This window comes from Cololabis saira, chromosome 5 (genome assembly GCF_033807715.1).
Source record: "Cololabis saira isolate AMF1-May2022 chromosome 5, fColSai1.1, whole genome shotgun sequence".
Taxonomy (NCBI): domain Eukaryota; kingdom Metazoa; phylum Chordata; class Actinopteri; order Beloniformes; family Belonidae; genus Cololabis; species Cololabis saira.
The window spans coordinates 37186268-37209376 of NC_084591.1; the positions used below are offsets into that span (position 1 = coordinate 37186268).

The following is a 23109-nucleotide window of genomic DNA, read 5'->3' on the forward strand; positions in this document are numbered from 1 at the left end:
GGGAGTATTTACTAAAGATTTCCCAAAATTCATGACACAATTGTTATGTACTGTATATAAACTGAAAGCATTTCCCAACAGATCCTGGAGATCCTAACTATTTTTTTGTTAATGAGCTGTTAACTATTCTTTGAAGCATTTGTATAATTCATGTATTAATTCTGATGTTTAATCTCTCATTAGAATATAGTGCCAGTTTTTATCATACGATAGGTGAATCAAAAGATTCCTCCAGAACAGTTAAATGGGCATCTTTTAGGTTACTTTCAGTCTGATTAGTAAAATTAATTAAGCTTATCATCCTCATGTGCCAGTGAGAGGGGCTGATAACAGCGGGCCTATCTCACTGTACCACTGACAGTGTGTGCGCTGCACACGTGCGTGGCGGGCTGGAGCACTTATGTGCGGCTCATGTGTTAATGCTGTCATTTCTGCACATCAGTCACAGCAGCCTTTTCGCTGTTGTTTATGGTTATGTCACCACAATTACAAGAGGAAAAAGGAGGCAAATATAAAGTGTCTGTGAAAGATTGATGGCTTTGGTCTTTAGTTCAATTGTAAATTAGAACTGCAAGTCCCTCTGGGATACAAGGGCTCTATTTATGATTAAGAAAGAGCCTCCGTGTAGGGTGGTGGTAGAAAAGTTTGCTCCCTCTCACAAACAGGCAATTAGCTTGATGAAATGGGCTGTGGACTTTTTTTCAGGAGACTGGTTGGTTGTGTGAAGCCGTATTATTATGGGCAGCCTCAGAGCTCATGATATTTTTTTCACCTTGAGCTGCAAACAACACGGTGTTTAAATAAACTGGCATTTGTCTGGTGCTGTTTACCATTTTATCACTACACCTGAAATTTGGGCAGAGTGGGTTCAGGAGTACACAGAGGTGTTCATATCTTGCAGTGAAGGTGGGAAATATCACACCATGATTTTGAGACTGGCTGAGAATCTGCAAAAAGGAGTTTAAATAGCATTGATGTAGTGTGGACAAGAAATGTTATGAGTAATTATTGATTTAAATGTATCTTAGCATCTATTTGACATTGCTGCTTCTGTACATCTGGTGTGACATTTCATTTATTTAACAATGGGGACTAAATATAGTATGTTAAAGTATTGCCGTCCATGGAAAACAATAATGACATGCTTGCTTAATTGGTTCATCTTGCCACAAACATATGTTAACACGAAGGACATGTTTATAATAGCTGTTGTAGTTCAGCGTTTACAATCTTTCCATCTTTCCTCAGAGCCTTCCTTTATATAATCTAATCTTTTCATTTTATGTGTGCCATGCCAGTTATTAAACCTGACTGTACACATTTGTCAGCTCCTGCCTGTATACGTTTTGTGTAGGAGATCAGACACACCCTTTTCAACAGGCAAAGCCTGACTTATGTTTCATTCACATGGGAAAACTTGGATCAAAAGAGCTGCCGGGACTTAGTATTAGTTAACAGTTTCATACAGCCTTTGTAAAAGGCTGCGAGTCCGCTCTGATTATGGCTGCTGGCTGAGAAGATGGCAGAGCAGGTTGTATCGTTGAACCAGCACCTTATCATTATATGGTTGGTTGAAAAAATAAACACGAGGCACAGTCTCACGTCACAATAGTTTAATAGTGATGTGCACAAACTATGCAGTGTCATATTAAAAGCACGTTAAAAGGTATACAATTGTTGAGTTTATCTTGTGAAACTTTGGATCAATACAGCTTTTACACATTTGGGTTGACTGAGTTGAAATGCGTGAGCTGTGGGAAAGAGCGCTTAGAATAAGATAAAGAAACATATTATGACTTGATGACTTGACCGCCAGAAATTAGTGCAATAAGCTGAAATGTTGATGAAAATGTCTATGGGGTGATTTTGTCAGAACGCCACAAAAAAAACCCTCATCAACCACATCTTTATAGTTGTAGCTGTGATTTCTTTAGAGGTGGGGTCAGCCACACCCCCTCTTCTGTGGTCTGACTCTTTGGAAATCAGTGTTAATGCTCTGCAAAACCCACTTCTGAGGTCATGCTATGTAAGAGTTTTCTGATTTAGTAGTTACTTCAAGCACCCAAATAAATGCTCTCGAGCAGAGAAGGGTTTATATTTTCATACTGTGTCTCCTTTAAGAGGTATAGAAATCTCTCTGGGGCTCATTATTGCAGGAAAACCAATGTAAATACGTACACACGTACATGAACATACATACATTGTTTGAAACATATTATAGAATTAATAACAATTGTTTTTATGTTTTTACTGCCTTGGGGCAAGCAGTTTATATCCTAAAATGTAGTGGACCACCTTCATCACTTCTCCACCGTGTAAGACTGCCATGTTACCACAGAAGTCCAGACGGGTGCTTTTCTGTGTGTGTACACCTTATTTTAGTTTGCAGGAGGGGGGGCAGTTATGTTTGCTGCGGCAAACCATTAGGATGTTATTGCTTTCAACACTATGTACCATTAACTAAAATTAATTGTCATGTTCAGTTGACAAAGAACTACGTATACAAGGCAGGTCTTACTTTCATCAAGGCCAACACTAGAAAACACACATTACATTACATGCACTGTATACAATGTGACGGAGATGGAGATGCATTCAGATAAAAAAAGACATATTTTCTCATAAAATCACAGAAGAGTGAACTTTTTTTTAACTTAGAAAAGAATCAAAGATTCAATTTAATGCAATGAAAGGACTGAAATATTGATATAGAAAAACAGGCTTCAGGTCAATGTCGCGCTTGTGTCCTGCTGTTCCCAGTGAGCCCACCACCTCGGCACCCGTGGAGCTCCGCTCAGAGCCTTTTTATCACTCAAGCAGTAATTTAATATGCAGGATGGTTCATTCTGTTGGCTATAAGACATGTCTGTGTTGTTTCTTGCCTGCTGACAATTCTCCTTTGCAAGCCAGATGAGGTTTCCCAACTTCACACAAGACATGTGTGGCCACTTCTTTTTTTTTTCTCTTCTTTTTGACGGTTTCGCCCGAGGGCACATAGGCCTACTCCTGTGCCAGCTGTTGCCATGGAAATCTCACCAGTTTCTAGCATTTGTTTTCAGTAGGAGACGGCAGTGATCATCCAGAAATGCCAGTCTTTTTTCTTTTTTTTTTTTTTAGTTTATATCTTTCTAATAAGTTTGGGTCTATTTTTTTAATTGAATGCCTTCGGTTTGTGTAAGTGAAACTTCATGACAGCACAGACGTTTCAGCCTCCATACTGCCGTTACATCTGTCGACTGATCCACAAACAGACTGACTGCAATTCACCAAAGCTGAGTAAGCCAGAAGTGTTTTCTCTAGGCTCATCACATATAATCATTTCATCAAGATAACGTCTTTTTAAATATATGTTTTATCCCTACGTGTAACTATTAACTATATCCGCTGAATATTTGATTCTGTATTGCCTGGTTATATAATGTGTGGAAGTGTAAATAACGCTGCTATCCTAATGCAATGAAGCTGTATTGTGTGACTACTTTATCCCTGCAAGAAAATTCATTGTATTTGCACAGGGAATAGTTGAATGAGCTGCTGCTGGATTAAGTGTAAAGCTGCTCTTATGCTGCGTAAATGGAAACCAAAGATAAAATACTGGACTGTTTTAGCCCTAGGATGTGAAATAATCAATTTTTCTCAGTGACAATTACAGTTTGTTTGTGCAGACAGTTTATGCTGCGCTCATAAAGTGTCCATAGAGCTGCTACATTCAAGTATCTGTTCCTTTAGGCGGAAACCTTGTTGTAAAAATCTAGTTTTAAATTCTCCCTAGCAATCTTTAAATAACTAAATTGGCTTCATTAACAGCCAATGGTGGATCTGAGCGAGGGAGCTATCGAGTATCAGCGTCAGGTGTTTTATTTTGTTCCAGTCCAACATGCCAGTAAGAAATGATAGTTACACCTCCTCCTCATGTTCTAACGGTTTTACATACACCAACACAGATCTCTCAGAGATGATGGAAAAGAAAGCCATGGCTCTAATACGTGATACCTCTGGGCTTTTAGGTACAGTATATTGTAGATATTTATGTTCATTTTAGTAGCTTCTTTCTTTTTTTTCACTGCAGTGTTTTATTTTAATAGTTCACATGTAAATGTGTCATTATCACTGGACAATCAGCTTGTGGCTGCACGGCATGAAATACATTAGTCCCCCACCCCCACCTCAGACATGATATTGACAACATCATTCTTTTTTTTCCTGAATTATGTATTAGCAACTTAATTAAACAGAACTGTAATTGTCTTGTCTTCTTAAAACAGTGGAAATGTGTTAAAAAAAAAGACAATAACCTAAAACATTAGAACTATTTCTAGATAAGAAGGTGTTGATTGACAAAGACTTACTGAAAAGGTTCTGTTGCCTAGCACAAAGACAAAAATACATGTACTGACACATCTGGAAGTTCTGTAAAAGAAAAAATGGCAAAAAAAAACAAAAACAAAAAAACTTTTTTATATGTAAATGTATAAAAAAATCACTTTAAGAGTAAAGAAAGTTCTGATGTTTTCTGAGCTCTGGGAATGATGACATTCACTGTTAATCATATTTCAGTGCTGAATGTCTAACATTTATTCATTATTGATTTCTGCATTATAAATTAAAGTTAAAAGACGGTATCATGCCCCCACATGAAGATAAAGCTACCAAGACCATGTAAATCCATTGTTCAGAAATGCCTTTTCCCTTTGTGGTTGGCTTCACACAAAGAAATCTTTTTCTCTTTCCATACAGTATGGAAATATCACCTTTATGGTGGACTTACCAAATTCCTTGCACATTCCATCTTGCTTTTGTGCTCTCCATCAACTCACAAGGACCGCAGGTCAAATAGGACTCGAATTAAACAACAGGTTCTGTTCAGAAATCCTGAATCTGTGACTTAAACAATTTTAATATGAAACAATGTCTAGGATTTTCAGAGATTTTATTCAAAAATGTCTACAGCCCTTGTGCAAAGAAATGTTTTCCTATGACAAAGCATCCATGCAGGACGGACTTCTCAGCCTCATACAAGTGATTTTGCCATGGTTTAGTTGGGGTGGGACTCACATGAAGCTCCAAGCTCGCACATTCTTCTTCGCTATATAATTCAGATCCACTCAAAATATACTTTTTTTATTCTTCAGTTGTGTCTGAACAATTATGAAGTCACAATAAAACACGATACTTTAGGATTTATTTTGAAATATGTGAACAGCACATGCAGTGCAAGTTCAAAAATCTATGAAGTCAGAAGCTGAAATAAACAGAGATCAAAACGTCTAATTATATGTGTTGTCTCTTAATCAAAGCTGCATTTTCCTATGAAAACAATAGCATTGTAAGCTGAAATGCACAATGAAATATTGTTTTAAAGAGGATAAATCAATTGTTTATGTAAAAATGTTAGGCACTGTGGTGTAAATAAAGAGAAAATCTGCCGACACGCAGCTCATTTCTTCAGACTTTAATAGTCGTTGAGGCAGCAGATGTAGCATGGACACTTATACAGAGTATTGTTTCAGTAAGAATTCAAACTTTTAAAACTTAAATGATCATTTCACGGCTGTATACGTACCACACAGACTCATGGATACCTTCTTTTTCCTACACTGCAAAGAAAAAGTGCAACAATCTGAGCATGAGTAGACTGACCTGTATTTGTGTGTACAAGACGCACAATAATGACCGATAAAGACGAAGACACTCGTGACAATTGTCAAACCTGGAGATGTGAGGATGAGTAAGCAGAGGTCAAATTGATTATTTAATGACAGTTAGAATTGTTGTATGACAAAATAAACTACTTGGTTTGATTCTGAATAATTCTATAAAGGTCATCTAAAGCTGAAGTAGGCGTCTATACTCTTGTGTAGTTTTATACTTTACCCGCTGCTACTACATTACACCTTGAGTTACAGTAATCCAATACTGTGTCTGCTGCCTGTGGGGCCACATGTGAGCCATGTCTGGTTCAGGAATGAATGCAGCCGCTGCTTTCTCTCTGGCGTCTTCTCCTAAACTTTTTCACTCCAAGTGCATAAAAAAAAAAAAAAGAAGTGTGAGGCGAGTGGACGCCCCGCTCTCCCCTTTTATAAAGAAAAGCAAGGGTTCAAAGAGACACAGAAGTGCCTGGTCCAAGTGCAGCATTGCCCTGATGGTCACTGTGCTGCTCCACTGGGACAAATAGGACTTAAGCTGCTTTGCCAAAGGGTACTTCAGTAGCAGTTTCTGTGGGTTAGAGAGCACTTATCTCACAATTCCCCTACACAGACCTTCCTAGCGAGTCCCCCGAATTAAACCATTGACCCACTGCTGCAACAATGCTGCTGCCTGAAGTAACCGCCATGCATGCTCCATCTATGCAGTCTTTAGCAGCCAAACCAACACGCCGCTCACACCTCTCATCTTTCTCTCAGCAGTTTTGATCACTTCAATCCCAACAGCAATGATTTAAACAATGAGCATTTGCAAAAGCATTAAGAGCATGCTGGCAGTCAGCCTGAGGAGTGATCATTGAGACAAATTGATTCCTATCTGTTTAAATTGGCACTATAATCAGTCATTGGCAAATTGAACACAGTTATCTATGTGGAATCTATTGCCTTTCTAGAAATTGGCCCTTGGGGCATGCAGGCAGGCGAACAAGCAGGCATGCGGTCAGGCAGGCAGGCAGGCGGTCAGGCAGACAGGCAGGCGGTCAGGCAGACAGGCAGGCAGGCAAGCAGGCAGACAGACACACACACACACACACAGACAGACAGACAGAAAGTGATCTGTTGAATGAACTCAATCAGGAACGTATCTGCTTACACTTTTAAAAAAAATCTATGCACATTTTTTTTCTCACGCGATAAACTACCTGCATATGTGTACACTCAGACCAAATGATCATAAAAGTGTATTAATTATAATGGTTGAATGCATTTTTTACTTTGTAGTGTTATATTTTTTTTAGCTAAATTAGAAAATAACCACATGTAAACTGTGGAAATATTCAAAATAAAGATATAAATTACTTCATTAGGGCAAGAAAATCCATGTTTATGTTGTTTTTTTGTGGGTTTATTTTTAGTTCTAACTATTATGATATTCTTGTATTAAAAATGTTTGTTTATGTTCCTAAAAGGACTTTTTGAAATGTCATGTTTTGTTTGTTCAGCCGACATTTTCTACATTGATGCAGCAACTTTTAAAAGCAGACAAATGATTGATTAGGTGTTTTTCTCATTTTTTTGCATAATATCTGCATCACAATGTCTCAGTGAGATAAAGAAACACGAGATTAAACTATTTCAAGAGCGTAAAAGAGCACTGATTGATAATGTGCAATTTTAAGATTAAAATGTTCTGACGTATTAGGCACCAATATCATCAATCAAGTGATCTGTATCAAGCAGGATGAAACTATCTGTGTATAAGGGATTCTGAATGCTGACCATAAGCTGAAAATGTTTAACCTTGCACTTTGCACCTGTTGCCTGTTTGAGGCTCCGTTATTTCTCCGTCATTTACATCTGTCATGTGTATCTCGGTTTGAACTGTATATCGGCTGTCAACAAGTGACCAGTGTTTCTCCTCAGGGTGTTTTGAAGTGGTACAATTTCGTTTCTATCCCGATTCCACAGTCATCTAATTCAATCAGACTCTTGAAGTTGATTAGCCTGGTTAACCTTTGCTCCTGCGCGGGTCTGGAAGGGTTAATCAGGCCGGGAACTTGCAGACCTCCAGGTCAGTATCCACAGATCTGCGTGAAGGACTTGGTGAAAGCAAAGATAAGATTAAAGTCAACTTTTTTTTCTTTTTTTTTTTTTGCGTTTGACTTTTAACACCAATGTGGGACGGATCTTTAGGGTATTTTCCCCCCGCTTTTAATTGTTTTTTTAATTGTCTATCTCATTAGACATAAACAGAAATTACCCCGTAAGATATTTTAATGTATTTGTTTCCACTGTACTATCTGTTGACTTGCTACGTATACGCGCACAACTTTAACCTTTTAAAGGAGTGAAAGCTTTTATTTTATTATTTTTTTCCTCCCCGTGTCTGCAGATCTTAACCATTACCTTTCTCACTATCGATTCATTTAACTGCAACCATCTCAAATCAGCACATCTCTACTCCTGTCTGTCAGTGTGTTCTTTGTTTTACCAACAATAATAGAGTGATCCAGTCTTTTCTCCGTGCCGGAACACAACAAATCGTTAAAGACCCGGCTATTCGTGTGTGATCAGTAAATATTTAGTGCAGGCGACATCCTCTGCCTCTCCTTAATCGATACTGATCCCGTTGGGCAGCGCTATTGTTGTGTGCGCGCAGGCTTGCTGAGCATGGGGTGCTTTTATCCTCCGCTTGAAGGGAGAACATGTTCACCACATACGCTGGAAAACTTTCAAAGTACGGGAGGTAAAAACTGCAGGACGACAGCTTTGGAAAAGCGTAAGAGCAAATCAGGGGGAGCTTGGAAAAAGGTGAACGTATTTCTGTGATTTAGGAGGTTTATTATGCATTTATAGTCTAGGAATTCTTGTTAAATTATAATATAAATTAATAATAACAATAATAAGAATAATAATGGTGGCTGTTGTTGTGAATAAACTACTGGATATTTAATTAAAGAAATTAATAATAAAAAAAATTATCTGCTTATATTTAAAGGTTATTTTAAATTGCCCTTCATCTCCTTTTCCAGTTCTTCCAATCTCCGTAAAATGTCCAATATGCAGACTCTCTCGGTCCACTTAAAGACAGGTGTTTGTTCTGCTGCCCCCCCCTCCTCCTCCTCCTCCCTCCCTCTCTCCTCAATAGCCCACACAAAGCAGCGGTGTACAAGCGCGCTTTGGCCACATTACTGTAGGAGAGAAAAGGCGCACAAGAACTCCGCTGGCTGCTGTAAGGCTCAGACTGCCTGTTATTTTCAGAGGCAGTCAAATGATACTCTGCTCGGACGGCACGTCAACTTATATTTCCAATTCCCGGCGCAAGCAACACATGACGTGAATCAGTCGTGCGTTTCGGCTCTCCAAAGTTTTTGCATGAGCATCAGACATTGCCGTTTTCCAATAAACAGCGTGCCTTTTTTTGTGTTTGTTTCCGTCTGTTGGAGAGGAAGCTTTCCTGTTTTCTGTCGGGTTTCACAGTCTCGAAAAAGAGAAGACTAAATATATTCTGAATAAGAGAGAAGATGCATCCCGCTGCGGACGAATCAGCAACATATGCATTTGGTAGGTTTGTTACTATTAGAATACAGTATCCTACCTAATTTTCACTATCAAATAAGTTTGTGAATGAGTATTTGCAAATTACATGGTCTTGCTGTGATAATTAGAAATTAAAAAGAGGGTATTAAGCGAAAATGTCTGCCTGAGTCGCCCGTATTACGCACGGTATATATGCGCGTTAAGGTCTGTTCATAACGAAATGTGCTATTTATTATAAAGCAGACGCTTTCTTTTTATTTGTATGTATTTTTTTACTTTAGATTGAAGAATAAATGACAGCCATTCGGGTAAATAAAAATCAAGAATTCAAATACTCACATTCTGAAGCAAAACTGGCTCCGCGAAATCGATGCAGGCGGAGTGTTTATTTACAGACTTTCCATATTCACGGGATCTGTAAATAAAAACCGACAAGAAGAGTAATACATACAAAATATAATCTGCTCATTTGTTGGAGAATAAAAGACATAATTGGTCTAAATACCACCACTGGGACTGAATGAAATGGGGGAGGAAAAAAAAGTAAATCCAACTTTGGCAGCTTTGAAAGCTTTGCAGTCCAAGTCATGGAAAACAGAATTTAAACAAACGAGCATCAGTAATAAGTGGTGCTCGTTAGTTTGCCCGATGTGCGAGACTGAAGCTGTTTCCGCGTCGGACGGCTCCTCTAAATTGAATCTCATTCGGAGCGAAAAATCCCTACGCTAGGGGGCAGCCATATACTGTAGTACATCCAGAGACAATGCAAGCAGCCGCTGCTGCAGGCAACACACTGGCCAGGAAGTTTATCTCTGTGACTCTGAAGTTATACCTGCAGTTTAACTTTGATAGCCTCCGGCTGTGCTGAAAGTAAAGCAGGTTTATTGCATTTACAAGGCTGAAAATTATTATCCATTTAGGCACCAACTCTGAACAGACACAATTACAAGCAAGGCATCCTCTACTTTTCCCTCATCATCGTAAACTCTGTCTATACATTTATTCCCGGGCAACACCTGACAGGTTATAAAGTATACATTACCACTAACGGCGTTGTGTGCGTGTGTGAGTGTGTATGTGTGTGTGTTGTTTCTCAGAATTTGGTTTTACTATCATCTTATCCTTAATGGGGAGGGCAGGGGCTATGACCTCAAGTGACATTTTGAAATGCCCTCTGTGTTTATAGCCATGACTGCTTCATGTTTTTGACAACATTGGGACAACGCTCTGAATTTCGAGGGTCAGACTTGCTCCTTTTGACCCTGTGGATTTGGACATTTTTTTCGGTGGTTGGATGTACAGGCGGGTGATTTCAGATTAACATTTTCACAAGAGATGCGGAATGGGATGTGAGAGATGTGGCTAAAAGTACTCAGTCATGGCGTATACACCCCTGAACACATGAGTCTATTATCTCTATCTTATAAGTAAATTATAGACTAATTACAAATAAACGGAATGATTTTTGTCAACGTGGTCTCAGTTTTTATTCATGTATCAGCTTTATTGTTTTGAAAACAACATACACCAGCTTTTTGATTTTGCAATTATTCCGTTTATTTCTTATAGGTTCATACAGTTATAAAGCCATCTTTTTCTCTCGTGTGCATACATGCGGTTTCGTTAAGATTCTCCATATCCTATAATATCCCACCTTGAGGATCAAAATATGAACCTATTCATGATTTGAAACTGTATATTTTAGATATTATTGCATATTTCCGTCTACTTCAGGTTGTTACTAAAGGAAAGACTCTAGCGCGATATGAGGCAAATATTTTTTATTCATGTGATTTTCTAAAGCTTACTCGGCTATATCTCAATATATCTTCCAGTCTGGGCGATTTGGAGCGAGCAGACCTGAAACCTGTCTTCCTTTAGGACCAAGCGGCCCTCTCGACCTCCGCGCCGGCTCTGGCAGTGTACCAAGTAGCACAAGTGCCGACCAGCCAATGGGGTTGAGGGGGCGGTGCTTGAGCTCTGACCAGTCAAACACACTCTCCTTCCTTATATGGCAGCCGATCTCCATGGTAACGTGTGCTAAGTTGCAGCAGTCGTGTCAAAGTTCACTATATAGAGAGCTCAGTGAGCTGATCAGAGAGAAAGCATTCTGCCAGCCCGGCTCCTACCAATCGCAAATCACTTCCTAACCTCCGCCTTTTTAACATATTTGATCACTTTGATTCTCTACTCCTTTTCTGATTATTTTTCAGCGCACGGAGGAGGTTTGTGGGTTGTGATCTTTGTTTTTTCCTTTTTGTTTTGTTTTAGTGCTTTGGCTTCTCTTTTTTTCTGAGGAAGAGTTGTCTTCATATATCCAAGCTCTCAAAACATTGGCTTCAGCTGCGCGCTTGCTGGCGCTACCTCACAAGGAGAAAAAGGAAGAAGAGGCGATTCCTTTTTTTTTTCTGTCTTTTTTTTTTAAACCTAGTTGGCGATTTTGTGCTGGAACTTGATAGTGACTGCTGATACAGTGTGCTCTCCAATTGTTGTATGCTGCTGCTGCGAGAGCAGTGTTTTGCCCGCCTGCTCCATCATCCACTGAACAGTCCATGCTACCTCGGTTGATGCTGTTTTTTTTATATTTAACCCACCTTTCCCACTGATGGGTGTACTGGATGGCTGGCTGTAAGCGCCCCTGGACTTGGCCTTTAAGCGCAAGGCAGCAGCGACTCAGCTCGCCAACGCATCAGTTTTGAAAAAAAAAAAACGTGCCTCGCAACCTCTCCGACAGCAATAAATCGACAGTTTTCCGGGAGATTCAGAGTGGATTCAACGTATAGGCTCTAGATTTGACATTTCGTGTTGTCCGGGTTGTTATAGTCACAGTTTTTTTGCCGCATTTCCTTGAGACATTCTTCACACCGCGACACCAAAACGGCAGACAAAAAGTTTCTTTACGTTGACTGATAGATATGGCAATGGTAGTGTGGAGAGGCTCCCAGGACGATGTGGCTGACCCCCAAGGCACCCTTTCCTCGCAGACCCAAGGAGGACTATCTCTTCCCACCCCTCAGCCGGGCCAGCTGAACCTGACAGCCTCCCAGGTGGCCCCTCCGACCCCGCAGACTCCGGTCCAGGGACCCCCGAACAACACGCAGTCCACGCCGGCCAACCAGACGACGCAGCAGTCGGAGAAACAGCCGCAGCACATCGAGTGCGTGGTCTGCGGGGACAAATCCAGCGGCAAACACTATGGCCAGTTCACCTGCGAGGGCTGCAAAAGCTTCTTCAAACGGAGCGTACGAAGGAACCTCACTTACACATGCCGTGCCAACAGGAATTGTCCAATCGACCAGCACCACCGCAATCAGTGTCAGTACTGCCGCCTCAAAAAATGCCTTAAAGTCGGCATGAGACGGGAAGGTATTGGGACTCTTTTGTTTATCTATCCATGTTATGTGTTTTGTCCGTCCTTGTGCGTCCAGACACGAAATGTTATAGGATGATGTCGCCCCCCATATAGGCTCGTGTTTCTCCCGACGCTCCCCGTCGAGGGTGTGCGTCAGGAGCGTGCAATGGAGCCGCTCTGTGTTGTGGCTGAGACGGGGCTGGACGGATCCCTTTTTTTTTTTTTAGCGTCGAGCTCCGGCAGGATTCTAGCGCCACATTTCATAAATAAAATCCATCCCCTGCTTGCCCCGGCTCTGGCTATTGCGCTCACATTTAGACGAGACTATGGGGCGTTAAAGATACATCAGAAATGAATAGATGATACAATGTAGCCTTCTGCGCTATTATGGCGGGTGCCGAATTAACAGACAGCGTGCTTTGGCTACATTTATGCCGCTTATCCAGTTCACTGTGTATACCAATCTGAACACACGATGTAACTGTGCATGCAAAATCTGCGGATAACGCAGTGGAAATAATTTCTTGATTTTGTATAAAAACTGGCCTGCATGTTGTGGTAAAAGCAGATGAATTGCTAAGTAGGTTAAGGGTTAAACATGTAAGGTCTCTCTTTCCGTCTTTGTGTTCCTTCACAGCCGGCTCATGTTGCTATTGCTGAATAACATAATTTTAAGGCTAGACATGTGCACGTTTTGCGTATAAGGTGTAAAAACCCATCTCTTTCTTTTTCAGCACTCTATTTCTCATCATTTTGGTTAAAGAAGGGGGGGGGGGGGGGTCTTTTTTAATAATAGTGTGCGTTAATGTGTGTGTGTGCGTTTTGCTTTTAAATAATTAAAACATGCTTTGCTCTTATTTTTTTATGTATACATTGAGTGCTGTAGTTAAAAAAACAGCTTTAATGTTGAGGATGATTTGTAGAATTCAGGCTTCAATATCTGTAGTTTCTCTTTTTACTGCAGCCGTGCAAAGGGGACGAGTGCCACCCACACAGCCACACCACGGCCAGTTCGCCTTGACAAACGGAGACCCACTCCACTGCCATTCCTACCTATCCGGATATATCTCCCTGCTGCTGAGAGCGGAGCCCTACCCGACGTCCCGCTATGGCAGCCAGTGCATGCAGCCCAACAACATCATGGGCATCGAGAACATTTGTGAACTAGCAGCCAGGATGCTCTTCAGCGCCGTGGAGTGGGCCAGGAATATTCCCTTCTTTCCAGACCTGCAGATAACCGACCAGGTGGCTCTGCTGAGGTTGACGTGGAGTGAGTTATTTGTGCTGAACGCTGCGCAGTGCTCCATGCCCCTGCATGTGGCTCCTCTCCTGGCGGCGGCTGGCCTTCACGCTTCGCCCATGTCTGCGGACAGAGTGGTGGCCTTTATGGACCACATTAGGATCTTCCAAGAACAAGTGGAAAAGCTTAAAGCTTTGCACGTTGACTCTGCTGAGTATAGCTGCTTAAAGGCAATTGCGCTCTTCACCACAGGTAAGACATGCAAAGTGGCACACTCAAAGTTCAGAGTGTGTGAATGTTGCTAACCTGCACACTGACATCTGCCCTGTCATCGCTGACCTAAATACATCTGCACTGAGCCTGTTGCATCTTTAAATGTCCACCTGTGCTGCTTCCATGACCCCTGGCGTTGCATAGGGCCCTGCAAACTAAAATATAAAATAGCATACACAGACTTTAGGATTCAGTAAACAAAAAACAAAACAAAAAACAGTGACGTGCATGGTCCCAGAGGATCCATTTTAATTAAACTAACAACAAATTAGTATCGCTGATATTACAAACAGAAATTGGCGTTAAATAAAATTGCCACAAAAAGATCCTAGTATCTTAAAATCAGATCATAATGGAATATTAAATAAGTCACAGATGGATTTTACACTTGGAATATTTAAAAAAAAAAAAAAAAAAAAGCATTTATCAACGTGTGTACCCCACGTCTTGTTTGTAAGAAATGACAGATATAAATGATGTCAGACTCGGAGGGGGAGGGGTGCAGAAAAAGAAAGACAAGCCTAATGTCCCATTTGCACACAGTAAAAAGCAAAGCGCAGGTTTCAACGCTCTCTTGTCATTCAGGGACACACACACACACACACACACACGCACAGACACTCACGCAGAAACACACGGACAAAAAGCATGCAGGACGCGTACACACACTGTAATTGCAAATATGTCAGTGTCTAGCTGGATTGTGTGATACTGAGCAGTGACAGGAGGCGCGGCTTTAATTTTTATTTGCAGAAATATGCTCAGCGCCTTGCAGGACTCGAGGCGCCTCTGGACTCGCTCCAGGACTAGGTCATGACCCAAACTTCTCAGCTATTTTCCTGCATTAGCCATAGCCTTAAATGTGTAAATAAAAGAGAGGGGAAAAAAGGGACCCTTGGAAAATATATAAATAAATAAAAATGATACTTTCGAGCCATAACCTCTATATTTCATGCCGCTCTACAATAAGCCACTTCTGGTCTTTGCGGTAGTTTGTTAAGGCTTTTCCAAAGACAGAATAAAAAGAAATTGAATTTCACGTCTCAACATTTTATTATCACACATTAACAGTCTCGGGAAGGCATCATTTGTCCCCTTCACCTGAGTTCGGAGGGTTTGACAGCGACCTGCATGCGCTTGAGGGGCACACCTTCGTGGTTTGCTTGTTGTAACGCATACACTTTACAAACATAACCAAGGCTCATACAAGCGTTTATTTATTTTATTTAGTTCTTTTGTTGGGTTTTTTGTTTTGGCACATCCTCAGGTGACGCCCACGCGCAGTAGCATTAGATAGCATTGCATCTGTGATTGTATAGTATGACGGCAACTCCGTAGGCTGTGGGCCCATTTTTCTTGCTAAATCTCAGCTCAGTAAAGGTCAGTAGGTCTCCGTGTGTTTCCCTCTCTCTCCCGCCCCCTCCTGTCCTCCCCGCTCTACCTCCGACCGAGAAAGAAAGGCCCATGTGAGAACACAGTCTTCAGCTATGAATACGCTTAATTATTTAGTTCACTTTTAAATGGCTGCAGCGAGAGAAATAAGCGACTTGTGATGGTTATGGGATGACTGGCGAAGAGTTAGGGTAGTGGGGAAGAAAAGCAATGTTACTCTGCTGCCTTACCATGACCTATTTTTATTCATATTTTATAATAATAATACTGATAACAAAGATAATATCAAATCAAAGTAACTGCATTATCTTTGAAGAAGGGTGTAATTTTGTTTATTATATATATTAAAAAGTAATCATGTATTGTAAAAATAAATACACAACTCAGTTCTTTATAAAAAAAAACAGTCTCAAGACAATTTAATTGATTTGAAATAAATCATCAAATAAAGTGGTTTGATTAATTTCCTACAATAATTGTTCTTCTAAAAAAAAAAAGAAAGAAAAAAAAAACGATGTCAGGCCATCAATTTTCGCTTTAGTGTATCACCACAGTGGGAAAAGCTCCTGGTGAGAGAAACACTTTATTAATGTTTATTTGCTTTCCCCCCCTCTCAGATGCTTGTGGCCTCTCAGATGTGGCCCATGTGGAAAGTTTGCAAGAGAAGTCCCAGTGCGCCCTGGAGGAATATGTCCGGAGCCAGTATCCCAACCAGCCAACACGGTTTGGGAAGTTGTTACTCCGCTTGCCTTCCCTCCGCACAGTCTCTTCCTCGGTCATAGAACAGTTATTTTTCGTCCGATTGGTAGGTAAAACCCCCATTGAAACTCTCATCAGGGATATGTTGCTTTCGGGGAGCAGTTTTAACTGGCCTTACATGTCAATTCAGTAAACCAAGAAGGAGACAGACTAACAAAAGGTGGGGCTGGGGTGGGGGGGGGGGACTGCGAGACTACAATGATTATAGCTGCTTTTGTGGAAGGAATATAAAAAAAAAAGAAAAGAAAAAGAAAAAACTAACCGGCTGTTACACGGAGCTGGCTTTCATGAAGAAAGACATTGACGTAAATGACTGTGAATTCCCCCCACCCCACCCCACCCCACTCCGAAAAAAGAAAAGAAAGAAAAATTGAGACATCCACTGAACTTTCAAAATGGCAGATACAAGCTCCCAGTGTTCACGCAGAACAACCTACTTTGATCCACTTTTTTTTAATGAAAGAAGAAAATTAGGAAAAAAAAGGAGGAGGAATTTTGTTGATCCTTATAAGGAAATTTAAAGTATTAAGTGCATTTAAAATGGAAAATTTGGGTTAAAAAAGAAAAAAAATACTGGAGAAAGGGAAAATACAAAACGTGATTTTTTTTTTCTTTTTCCTCAAATGACTTGTCCTGTGTCCATGTATAGCTGTGTTTTGTACTTTCTTTTTTTCCTCCTTTTCTGGTTACAAACCGGCCTATGTGATTTCTGTAGTACAGGTGGTGTTATTTTCTAAGACATTGAGTTATTTTGAACAGGTGAATAATGTAAAGACAAAAGTTCTAAAAAGAATTAAAACCACAGCAATAGGAGAATAGACTTATGATCCAGGCTTAATGCTGCAAGCGCACTTATATTCTTAGGACGACCATTTAGGAAAAAGGGAGTGTTTTTTCTTCTTTTTTGAGGTCATGTTCAACTGTATGATCCAGCTGAAACATTTTACGCTCTTAACTTTTATGAAGTTACAGGATATGCTTTTACTTTTGACTAAACCTACATAAGCTCTCTTGAAATTTGAATTCATAATTTGAATGCTCGCAGATTTGACAGGTTTACATGATGTGGATTTTTTGGGCGAGTATTTCTCCCTGTTTCATTCAGATCCAGATATAAACATTTTCCAATTGAATACAGCTAAAATGAAGAAAAAACAGAAGAAATCTGCCAGTATAGGCATGCTGTTATAAACATATTTGAGACAGGTTGCTCTCAATGCTTTAGCTGTGCAAGAAAGGAGAAAGCAGAACTGGCTGGTTTAAAGAAAAAGAAAGTTGGCGAGGTCAAGGGTCATAAAAGTTTGAAGTCTAGCCAGAGTAGTGTTTAATAGCAGTATTATCAAAGCGTCCCTGAAATGTCACCCTTTATTCACTTCAAGCATTAAGTGCCTGACAAGCATAATGTGATTTCTTATCAAAACGTTGTTAAAGTAGGCCTACAACATTTTGGGGGAACACAATTAGACTTCAGTCGTGTATTTCACTTGAAAAACACTGGTTAGAGGCAGTATTCTTGTAAATATAGGTCAGTATATTTCAACAAGTTTTTCCTTTATACAAAGTATATGTGATTAAGAAAAAAAAATCTGTGGTTGCCATTTTTTTTTCTCGGTAATACGTCTTCAAAATTGAGTGGCGGACTTAGCTAGTAGCACTGAAAGTTATGTTTTTAATGTATATACATATTACTACAAATGTTTTCGTTTCCATGTATATTTAGACTGTGAATGCATGGCCACAGGTCGCTAACCTATTTTACCTTTGATATATAAATGTAAATGTTTTCTCTCTCTTCCTCTCTTTTTTCTTTCTTTCTTTTTTTTGGACTGTATAGATATACTCTGTGCATTCAGTACACACTAGCCCTTGTATTTAAAGAAGCAGAAAAGAGAAAAAAAAGGAAAGAAACAACATTCACTCATTATTGGCTGCAGACTTAAACAGGGTGAGCAGGTTTTGAAAACTAAAAAAAAAAGAAAAAAAAAAAGGAGCTGATATTTTAACTTTAGTGTTATTGCTCCTTTGGTCATTGACAGGTGCCGTGGTGTGTGTTTGTGTGTATGTGTGTGTGTGAGGGTGTGTGTAAGAGGGAATGAGTGCATGCGTGTGTATATCTGGAAGCTAGCATTTTGTCCTTGTTTTGAGGCTTTTCTTCAACACAAACGAAGACACCATGTTGTGGTTGAATTAAAAGGGATCACTGATTGAACACTGATCTTGGGCTGTTCGTGGCCACATATGGACCAGAGAATGATACATGATTGTAATTATGAACAGTTTAAACTGACCCACGTTTTTATATAAATATATAAAATATATGACTGCAGGGTATTGATAACGTATAGATACTTTTTTTATGATTATTATTATTATTATTATTATTAATTGCAAGTGATATATGTGAGTGTGTGTGAAAGTTTATAGTTGAACACAATTCTTGTTTGTTTGTGTTAGCTTATTGTAAACAAGCATTCTGCTGTAAATTTGTTCTTGGTATTAAATTATAATTTATGAATTTGAAAACACCAGCTTTTCATGTTTTTTTTAAACCCACTAAATGTGTGCCTGTACTTGCCTTTGTATACGTTTGTGTGTGTGTGTGTGTGTGTGTGTGTGTGTGTGTGTGTGTGTGTGTGTGTGTGTGTGTGTGTGTGTGTGTGTGTGTGTGTGTGGTCGGGTTGAGAGGAGGAACTGGAGTCAATTTGCTGTAGCAGGATGTTGCCCTTTTGGCCTATGAAAGAGATTAATGAATTACAAAATAATTAATCAATCAGGCAACAGGCTGCTCCAACGCCTTCACCTTTTGCTGCGGGGCCAAGGGATTTCTTTTAAAGGGGAAAAAAATACAAAAAATGTCCCCCCCTATATATATATATATATATATATAGTGATATTCTTAATTCTGTCTGGCAAATGCAGGACTCAAGCTTTCTGTCTGGTGCGTCTGTTGAACTTCTGAAATAAGATACGACTTGTAATGAGGCGGAGTGCCTGAACAGACAATAACATTTCATAGCATAACTGTAAACCCACCCTAAAGCTGCACGGAGGCAAGATGGCAAATACTGAAAGAAAAAAAAAGACAAAAGAAAAAATACATTGAAAAAACTTCACCGCTTTATTTGCTCCAAACGGTGTCGCTTCTCTATTTTCACGTAAATGTTTAAGGGACTTCTAAGATAGATAACATCTATGAGGAGTAACAGTCAAGAAAAAAAAATGAAATTAGTTATTTTTTGACAGTGTAGTTTTTATTCACGGGGATCACTTTGAATCACACAATGAAGCATTCCATACAGCCTTATCATCATTAATACATGTTGTGTGAGTGTGTGTGATGCTGCAGCCCTCTGCTCCGGCCACCGGCTCAGCCGGGAGTTTGGGCTGAAGTAGAAGTAGCGGGTTTTCCTAAGGATCCGTGTTCTCGGCTGCTGCTTTTGCTGTGTGCGTGCAGAGTGCGGAGATGTTGCTGATAATGATGGGGATGGTGATTATGATGTGATGCTGATGGCCTTTTATCGTCGGCTTCATTTATCCACATTGTTGGGGGCTTTTCCAGCTCGTCCAGGTATAGGCCTACATACCCCACCCTTTGGCAGAACACATAAAAGTGAACATCAGTGCACTTATACCCCAAAAACACGCAGAAATACAAAAGTAAACTCCGGCATATGCTGCAAAAATATCAGAGACGTTTGGAGTAAAGGAGGCAGGATTCACCCACAAAGCACCAGTGGATCTCCACGCAGACCGGGCTGATTTTAGCTGACAGACAGTGATTTATACACCAGACTCCATAATTTGTACTTCTGTTCACTTATTAGCACCGCACAAAAAACTAACGAGGTGTAACTCGCTGCGACGTCGGTTTTATTTACGTCTGGGTGACGTGAGGACTTGTGACACTCGAGCTGGTGGGCATATAATCTTAAATAAAAAAAAAAGGCTCTCCGGCAGCGGAGGAGGCTGCGGGGTCGAGTCCGCGCCGTTTAGATGCTGAGCTTTATGAAAACTTATTCAGAGCTCAGGCCTGGCTGTCTGGTGGGCAAAGAGCTCGGGCTGGCCGGTTCTCTCCTCCATGTACAGACCCATGCATGCTGGCACACTTGAGCGACAAATACGCACATGATAGGCACAAATACTTACCACGGTACTACCACGATGACAAATGAACCCATACTGGATGCGCTTTATTGCAGGTACCATAGCTCATTTACAATGAATGCTTTTGACAAGGTGCGACACCTGCTCTGTACACAAACTTTATAACTATAGCAGTGATTTCTAATACTGCAAAACGATTAGATAATGTTGATAAAGCCCAGATTAATTCATAGATTTGTTTTATTTCATATTATACTAACCTTTATTTTAAAGGTGCCCTTCATTTTATTCTATTATTCTGTTATCCTTTTGCCTTTTTATCTGAGTCTTGTGCAGCGCTCCCCTAGTCAGCTCAGAAATGTAAGAAAAGTGTGCCATCTACCCGTTGTCCCTGGAACTGTAGCTGCCCGAGACCTCCGAGACCTCGGCTCACTTTTTTTTTGAAAACACAAATGATAAAGGCGTCCATGCAGCCGCTGCGCACGCAGGCGCCTCATCATCACGACAGCAGCTGCCCGCTGCTATTAGTCTGTAACTTTACAAGTAATGCGTGTTTTAAGCACCTGTCACCCATTCTGTATCCCACTGCGTCTGTGTGTGTGAACGGAGCAGGCAGTGCGCGGCCACACTCCTCTCCCCCGGCTCAGAGGAGAGTCCCCGTTATCGTGGATGCAGGATTTAGGAGGACTCAAGTCCTATCTATTCGGCAGATTTTTTTATTGAAATAAAATAACATCATGAAATTATTGCGCATCAAATGTGACCCAAAGGCTGTAATTTATAACGATGTCTGAAATAAATACAATAAATAACTAAAAAAATATCCTAGGCTGTTGTCAGCTTCCGCGCATTTGGCCCCCCAAGGTAATGAGTATAAACTGGTTTAGAGCAGTAGTTGTAGAAAATAAAATTACAGTCCCATGTTTTCATTCTCCCGGGCTCGCGTGGAAAAAACTTGTCTTTGGGTCAGTTTTCATGTAAAAACAGTCGATCATGTCGTTGCTTTCACTAGTTCTGCATTTGTCCAAACCGCCTCCTTTTATGAAGTTTTCATTTGTTGGAAGAAAAAAAAAGCGGGTGTCGGGGGTGTGGGGGGCCGCCAGAAGGGCCGGCGACACCAACACGACAAAGTTCATCTGAAAAGCAGAGAGAGCCAGAGAGAAAGAGGGAGAGAGAAAGAAAGCACAGACTTTTCAAAAGGGGCGCGGCGCTTTGTGGCGATTTAATGGGAAGATAAAGACAATTGCAGCTGATGTAGACTGTGAACCCTTGTTGAATTCCCCCCTAATTTTGAGGAGGCAGCTTGAGTTTTCTTTTTAACCCAAGCGCGCTCACAGCGTATAGCCCAGCGGTGTCTTACTTGCTATATTTTTGAATTTATGCATTCCGGATACATCAACATTTGCAAGCCACTATTCTGCTACCCAGCGGGCTTTATAATGTAGTACAATAAAAAAAGCACTTATTGCTGAGCATTTCACAGAGAAACACCAGTGGGTGGCAATCAAATAACAGTATGACTGTTAACCAGGTAGACGGCGTTTTTTCTTCTTCTCCCTCTCTCTCGCCCCCCCCACCCCACCCCCCTCTCTCTCTCTTTCTCTCTCTCTCTCTCGCTCTTTTAATGAAACATTCAGTTTGATTTGTCTTAATATCCACGATCACACATGAAGGGGAGGACCGAGAGTGAGCGGTGAGCCAAAGGGATGAATTGAAGAGACCGCAAACACTCTGCTGGATATTAGAGAGCCCCCTCAGCCTCCCCAAACCCCGAAGCATTACTTCATCAGGACTACTTCATAGGTATTGATCGATATAGGCCTACATCTTGTATTGATCTGCTACTTGGGGTACACACAGATACTTTATTAAGATCCCCATTAGGTCCACCGCAGCGGCTGCCATGTATTCCAGGGGTCTCAGTATTAACGTTGCAGGCTCGTCACTCTTTAAGAGTTTGGGGCCGAGAGAGTCTGTGGGAATTGTGCATGTTGGCTAATCAAAATCATTCTCCCTTTGCACGTGCATGGACTTGGGGGGGGGGGTGCGTACATCTGTATCTTGCTAACTTGAGAGAGAGTGTGTGTGTGTGTGTGTGTGTGTGTGTGTGTGTGTGTGTGTGTGTGTGTGTGTGTGTGTGTGTGTGTGTGTGTGTGTGTGTGTGTGTGTGTGTGTGTTCATTTCAAGATGGATGCAGCAGAAGAGGCTGAGCTCGCCTCTCTGATGCTAGTAGAGTAAGACAGTGGACTTTAGGTTTCTCAGACATAACATGCAACGTGAATTGTTCAAATAAGAGTGATTATCGGATCAATTCTGCATTAATTAGACTGCTCCTCACCGCCGTTATAGTGATGGGGATGCTGTCTACTTCCTGCCTGCAACTACTCCTCGCTGAGCAGAGGAGCGTGTTTGTGAGTGAGTGCGTACCTCTGCAGAAACTTCCAGCATGCATTTGGCAGAGCTTTTTCAAAGTGCGAAATTAATTTGGCGTTTCTGTGGTCGATGCTGCTGCGGCTGTCGGTGGTGGTGGTAGAATGGAGGTGCTTTAACAATAAAACTCACACCCCGAGCGTTGTTTCTCGTCCAGTCATCATCATTATCCTCGTCACCATTACCGCTGCTATTATCATCATCATTTCCACCACCAACACGATGATCAACAGCCTACACGCATTCACAAATTCCACAGGTGAAAAAAGGGACAAATAGAATTGATTGCAGTGTTGCTTCCAAATGTAAATCAACAGAAATACTTAATAACTCTCACACAAGGAGCTGCTGCATCCAAACAAGAGGGAGGTGTT

At 40.8% G+C, this 23109-nt stretch overlaps 1 protein-coding gene and 1 long non-coding RNA gene across 3 annotated transcripts; one reads left to right on the forward strand and one right to left on the reverse strand.

Moving 5' to 3' along the window:
* Window positions 1–4857: 4857 nt before the first annotated feature.
* Window positions 4858–9857, reverse strand: LOC133444264 (uncharacterized). The gene is made up of 2 exons (XR_009782712.1): window positions 9525–9857; window positions 4858–7744 (listed from the first exon to the last, which is right to left on the reverse strand). It is a non-coding gene; the product is annotated as an uncharacterized LOC133444264 (long non-coding RNA).
* A 1398-nt stretch (window positions 9858–11255) lies between these two features.
* On the forward strand, window positions 11256–18105 carry nr2f2 (nuclear receptor subfamily 2, group F, member 2). 2 transcript variants are annotated; one of them, XM_061721895.1, is made up of 3 exons: window positions 11256–12551; window positions 13484–14029; window positions 16060–18105. In XM_061721895.1, the coding sequence occupies exons 1-3, from the start codon at window positions 12101–12103 to the stop codon at window positions 16332–16334; spliced, it is 1272 nt and encodes a 423-aa protein (XP_061577879.1). In that variant the 5' UTR covers window positions 11256–12100; the 3' UTR covers window positions 16335–18105. The 2 variants fall into 2 exon arrangements, with proteins under 2 accessions (XP_061577879.1, XP_061577880.1); XM_061721896.1 differs by having other exon boundaries at window positions 13502–14029.
* The last annotated feature ends 5004 nt before the right edge of the window (window positions 18106–23109 follow it).

What these genes read in the sequence shown, in the direction of transcription:
- nr2f2 (XM_061721895.1), top strand. Translation starts at nt 12,101, where the DNA reads ATGGCAATGGTAGTGTGGAGAGGCTCCCAGGACGATGTGGCTGACCCC. An exon ending in AGTCGGCATGAGACGGGAAG is followed by an intron (nt 12,552 to 13,483) that starts GTATTGGGACTC and finishes CAATATCTGTAG; the next exon opens with TTTCTCTTTTTACTGCAGCC. An exon ending in AATTGCGCTCTTCACCACAG is followed by an intron (nt 14,030 to 16,059) that starts GTAAGACATGCA and finishes CCCCCCTCTCAG; the next exon opens with ATGCTTGTGGCCTCTCAGAT.